The following is a 6,000-nucleotide window of genomic DNA, read 5'->3' as shown; positions in this document are numbered from 1 at the left end:
TTACAGGCTTTCTTTTTAGGTATCTGGACTGTTTACTCTCAAATTGTGAATATATTTGTGCAGGCTGGCGATCACTTTGCCAGCCTTCAGCTCTCAGTGGGTAGCACAGCCTTGTCCCTACATGTCCTACTCACTGTGAGATAGGTGAAGTAGGTGGCTTTGATGAAGTTACTAAGTAATTGAAGAAGCCAGCATTGCAAAAAGTGATACACCCTCTCGTTTCCAAGGCAGCCCCTCTGTGTCCTCTCCACACAAAAGTCTTGCTCTTACAATTATACCCTCCATAAAATAGGAACTATGCTTTATAGTCCCCAGGATTAATCACCACTGATCCAATGGAAGAATCAGAATGAGAGTGCCTGAATCGTGATGCAGACAAGTCAAATAAGGATTTCACCCATATTCACCATTAGGAAAGATGTGTATGTCCTGTCTTATGGAAGGAAGTGCAGAGACACAAAGTTTTGCTTTCAGAACTTCCTGGCTGAGAAGAATACATTATTTAAACTTAGAAAACACTCACCTCTGCCTTTGCCCATAGAAGCTGTGGTGCCCCATCCCTGGAAGTATTCAAGGCCAGGTTGGATGGGCCCTGGGTCTCAGCTGGTGATGGGCAGCCCTGCTCATGGCAGTGAGTTGGAACTGGATGGGCATTAAGGTCCCTTCCAACTCAAACTAAGGCAACAGAAAGCCAGTCTGAAGCCACCTGGGTCATACTCAGAGGCCCAAAGAGAGGCACTTGGAAGCCCCTGGCCCCAGTGAAAAGAAAATGTATCTTCAATATCCAGAATACCACAGTGAGACGCTCTTATTGACTGCTACCTTTGCACAGAATGGCCACAGATGCACATGTGATACACAGCCCTAGAGCTTTCCTACACATACAAGAAAGGCACTGTAGGGCATTGCAGGGCCTTCTCTTGCACATTGGGTCTTTCCTTCTTTCATCAGTGCACTAAGCTGTTCAATATGAACATTACTTTGCAACTCCACTGACCTCACAGCACCATCTTGAGTACCCGCTGGCCCCAGAGTTCTTGGGTTACTCCAGATTCTGTATAGAGTGACTCGTCCTCACTGGGTGTAACAGAGATAGGCAGGTTCTTTTGGGCATCCCTGCTGGAATCAGGTCTGGCCGTTGAGTTGTGGCTGTAATTATAGCCTTATGATTACATACACACTCTAGTAATCAACAGAGCTCAGTATTATCTAGAATCTTTAGAAGTCAGCATAGCTTATCGTTACATTGATTTTTAATTCATTAATATAACTTTCTTATTTAGAATTTTTAGTCACTTTGAATTTTTAATCTGGTGCAAATCAGATTACAGTACAGTAATCATAACCTAGGCTCAGAACTTACCTAAAAGAGCATGAGTCACTCACTCCTTGGGAGAAGCAGACAATAGTGGAATTGTTCCTGGTCTTCAGGGTATCACAGTTTGCCATTCAGCAGCAGTTCCAATCCGAGTCCCACAGAGACATGCAGCTGCTTGATGTTATAGGCAATGTCTCACATCTCATGTGCTGCTACACATCCCCTGGTGTCACAGCAACCTGGCAAACCAGATTTTCAAAACGACAGTTGGGTAAAGCTTCTTATCACACTGCTGTCAGGAAGCTTTCTTGTTCTGTGATTGGTGTCACCACATCCTGATGTCAATATTGATTGGGCAAATGCTGTTCACAATGCCAAGAACGTAAAGAAAGGACAGGAGTGATACATGATCAGCCTGTTTACATAGAGTAGCCATTTGCCTTATTATTATGCCAGTGATATTATCAGAAGTCTGGAGCAGGGTGTACGTATCACAAACCAACCCTTAACTGTGAAGAACCCTGGTGATAAGTCTCTCTCTTTATCACACCTACAGCTTAGCAATGGGGTCATAGAAGAGACTTACTGGTCACAGTGGTCCATATGTTGGCCAAAGCTGTTTACTTGAGAGGAGAATAGTGTACAAAACATTGATTTGAGTAGCTGACATACAAAAAGATTTGAAACATGATATAAAATAAAACAATGTATTTCCAGAAGCTATAACAAGCTATAACAAGCTATAACAAGAGTACAAGTAGGCCTCCTTGTTACGCCAAAAGATAACCTGGAGTCCAACAGTTTTGAATGGTTAATCATGAAAGCCAGTAAATGTTAGATCGTGAATATTTTAAAGCATTTTAAATAACATCAAACATAGCAGAAATATTTACAGTAGCTATTTTGAGTTTCACAATACCTAAACCTGACAACAATGCAAGCATAAATTGATTGAATTTTATTTATCTGTCTACCAAGGGATTAATTATATTACACTTCTTTCTTGCAGAGTAATGGTTGTTTAAAAAGATAAAAGGATAACAGATTTCAGGAGTCGTCAGGAGTCTGATGAGGATAAATTCCTGGTCCAGGAATTGGAACAAACCAACCGGAGGCGAAGCATTACTAGATTTGGAGTTCATCAGTGCACAGGAGAACATTAAAGAGGTTAAGACTGGAGGCAGTCTGTGCTACAGCCACAATTCACTGGTTTGCTTTGTAATCTTGAGAAACATCAGCCTGGCAAAGAGGGAAATCAGAACCTTGAACTTCAGCAGAACGAAATTCCAGCTGTGTAAGGAATTGTTGGATGAGAAATGTTCTTGGGAAATGTTCTTAGGATCTGAGGAACAGAACAGAGCTGGCAGAACTTTAAGGGTACTTTTCTGAGAGCACAAGAACTCTCCATTCCCCAGGATAAGAAATCTCACACAGAAGGCAGAAAAACAGCACAGCTGAGCAAGGACTGCTGGTCATACTGAGGAACAAAAATGTGAAGTATAAGCAGTAGAAGCAGGGATGGGTGGCCTCAAAGTATATAGGGATGCTGTCTGGATGTGCAAGGATAGGGTCAGGAAAACCAAGGTGAAGATGGAACTGAGCTTGGCAAGGGATGTGAAAAATGACAGGAAGGAATTCTACAGGTATGCTGGTCAGAAGAGACAGGCTGAGGAAGTTGTACCCCCCTGATAAATGAGAGGGAAGAACTGGTTTTTACAGATGTGGAGAAGGCTGAGGTACTCAACAAGTACTTTGCCTCAATCTTCAGTAACAATCAGGAATCCTATACCTCTCGTGTCCCAGAATCTTTAGGCAGAGGCTTGGGGAACAAAATCCCATACACTGTAAGAAACTGTTCAAGACTGAATGTGTACAAGTCTATGGAGCCAGACAACATGCATCACAGGGTTCTGAGGGAACTGGCTGATGAATTTGCCAAGCCACTCTCCATCATGTTTGAAAAGTCACAGCTGTCTGGCAAAGTCCTGGTGACTGGAAAAAGGGAAACATCATTCTTTTTTTAAGAAAGGGAAAAAGAAAGACTCAGGGAACTAGGCTCATGTTTGTGCCTGGGAAGATTATGGAGCAGAACTTCTTGGAAGATGTGTTGTGGCACATGCAAGACAAGGTCATCCAAGACAGCCAGCATGGCTTCACCTAGGGCAGATTGCGCCTGACCAATCTGATGGCCTTCTATGATGCAGTGATGGCCTTAGTGGACAAAGGAAGGGCAACCAACGTCATCTCCCTGAACTTATACAAGGCCTTGGGCATAGTTCCACACAGTGCCCTGATCTCCATATTGGTCAGATGATGTGGAGTTGAAGGGTGGACTATTCCACGTTTAAAGTATTGGTTGGATGGTCAGTCAGAGTATTGTGGTCAGTGTCTCTGTGTTCATGTGGAGTCTAGTGATGAGTACTGTCCCCAGAGGTACATCCTGGGACCAGTGCTATGACCAATTCTACGATAAAATTTTTGATTGAAATGCATAGGGAGCAAGATATGCTAGAGTACAGCTAAAGGATGTAGTTTTTCCCAGTACAAGCATTGCTTAACCTATCTTTTCACTACCATTTATGATTTCCAAGCCACTGGGTGGCTGTGTACATCACTAGAATCAGTACGAACAGTGCTGGCTCCAGCTTCAAAAACTTGGGTAATGGGCAGTAATTCAGCCCAAGTTATCTTTGCTTTTCCATCAGCAGAAATGTCTATAGCTTTGTTGAACAAAACATGTTTTCTTACATAGACACTTCCATCTTTAAACTGTACTTCTAAAGTATCATTAGTGTTAAAAGGGAGCATCTTGAATAGGAATAGAAGATGGCATGTCTCTTATGCTCTCGAGACAGTCACATTCAAATGAGAGTCCTTCCTGAACAATAATTTTCCCAAGGGGCAGTGCAATGACAAATTTTAAGTGCACACTGCTGTACTGTAGACTTTTGGGCTACCCCTAGGGGTAGCTCTTGGCCTTCTACATGATCTTTAAAAATAGGCAGATGGATATGCAAAGAATGATTTATACCGAGATTTACCATCTCCCTGAGATTGGTATAAATTGCCCTAAGCACCCTTCTGCAAAAGGGATGTGTTTATTTTGGAGAACTTGGCAGCCACTGACTGCTGAAAAGTGAACAAAGTCAGATAAGATAGGAGTGCTAAGCATTACATTCTTACCATAAACACTGTTATCTCATTATGAGATGTAGGCAGAATAGGATAGTGGAATGATGGAATTATTATTATTTACATTAATTCTATTAAATGTGAATCATGGTTTTGTGACTGGAAGCCCATTCTCAGATTCATTTCTTCTTAAATAAATTATAGAGGCCAAGACAGTTATGAAAATAATGAGATTAGTCCTTAGAACAATTGCAAGAGATTTTTCATCTATTGAAAAAGACATATATAACAGGATATTGAGTGTCACAGCTAGGACTGATTTTTCTTCACCTTCCATTGGTTTCTTAGGTAAGTAACTTCCTGGATAGAGCCCTAATATTTTTCATGTGATATTCCCAGTCCTAATCTGGTTAAATATTCCCAACTTTGTGTGTGACTTTATAGACTTTGTAGACTAATTCTTCAGTGAAAGCTCCTGTTAAAATATTAGCAATATATCACAATAAAGTTTTACCAGAAGGTAATAAAGTTCACAAGGCCAAAAGCAAGGTGCTGCACTTGGGTTGGGGCAGTCCCAGGTGTTTATACAGGCTGGGGGAAGAACCCCTTGAGAGCAGCCCCACAGAGAAAGACTTGGGGGTCCTGACAGATGAGAAGCTGGACATGAGCCAGCAGTGTGCTCTTGCATCCCAGAAGGCCAACTGTGTTCTGGGCTGCATTAAAAAAGGGGTGGCCAGCAGGGAGAGGGAGGTGATTGTCTCCCTCTACTCAGTGTTGTAAGTCTCCATTTGCAGCACTGCATCCTGGCCTGGAGGCATTCAAGGTCGGGCTGGATGTGACTCTGGGCAGCCTGGTCTGGTGGTTGGCGACCCTGCACATAGCAGGGGGTTGAAATTGGATGATCATTGTGGTCCTTTTCAACCCAGGCCATTCTATGATTCTATGATTCTGTGAATCAAGGCAGCTTGTAAAAGATTTATTATGGACAACGCTGGCACCATTTCTTTATCAGTAATTCTGATAGCCCATTTCGTATTTCTCTTTATCCCACTTTTGTTTTTCGAATATTCACATCCAGTATATTTAGGTCTCCTAATAACATTTGATATTTCGGTTGAGCACTAAATGTGTTGTTTTGAAGCCCTAAACACAGGACATTATTCTATCTTAATCATGAATGGTTTTCTCCAGTATCTATAAAGAAATCAGTTGTTAATTTATTGTTCAGTATGACTCCGAGGGTGGGGCAAAGTCCTCCTCTTGCAGCCTTCCAGTATTTAAAGGGAGATTTTAAGCAGGAGGGGGACCAACTTTTCCCACTGATCATCCTCCAGTCTGTCCTCTTGCAAGAGGTAACTGCTTCCAAACATGGAACTGTCTCTTCTGAACTTCAGGAGGCTTATGCTGGCCCATTCCTTACTGTCAAACTCCCTCTAAATTTCCCTCCAGTTTACTAACAATTATGGTCCTCTCAAACACATGGGTAGGACAAAGAAAAATTGCTTTAAACTACAAGAAGGAAGATTTAGGAGGAAGTTTTTTGCTTAGAG

The 6,000-nt window shown here is 42.1% G+C and overlaps 1 protein-coding gene across 1 annotated transcript in view; it reads right to left on the bottom strand.

Annotated features, from left to right (window-relative positions):
• Positions 1 to 1,369: 1,369 nt before the first annotated feature.
• Positions 1,370 to 6,000, bottom strand: part of SHB (SH2 domain containing adaptor protein B) — a 78,132-nt gene continuing 73,501 nt past the window's right edge. The window contains exon 7 of the mRNA XM_042864942.1: positions 1,370 to 1,557. Coding sequence (XP_042720876.1) covers positions 1,548 to 1,557 — 10 coding nt within the window. The 3' untranslated portion in view covers positions 1,370 to 1,547. The remainder of the gene's footprint in view (positions 1,558 to 6,000) is intronic.

Source organism: Lagopus leucura, unplaced genomic scaffold (assembly GCF_019238085.1).
Source record: "Lagopus leucura isolate 7727_CA_CO unplaced genomic scaffold, USGS_WTPT01 Super-Scaffold_774, whole genome shotgun sequence".
Taxonomy (NCBI): domain Eukaryota; kingdom Metazoa; phylum Chordata; class Aves; order Galliformes; family Phasianidae; genus Lagopus; species Lagopus leucura.
The sequence above is the reverse complement of the archived record's forward strand: the minus strand, read 5'-3'. Positions and strand labels throughout refer to the sequence as shown.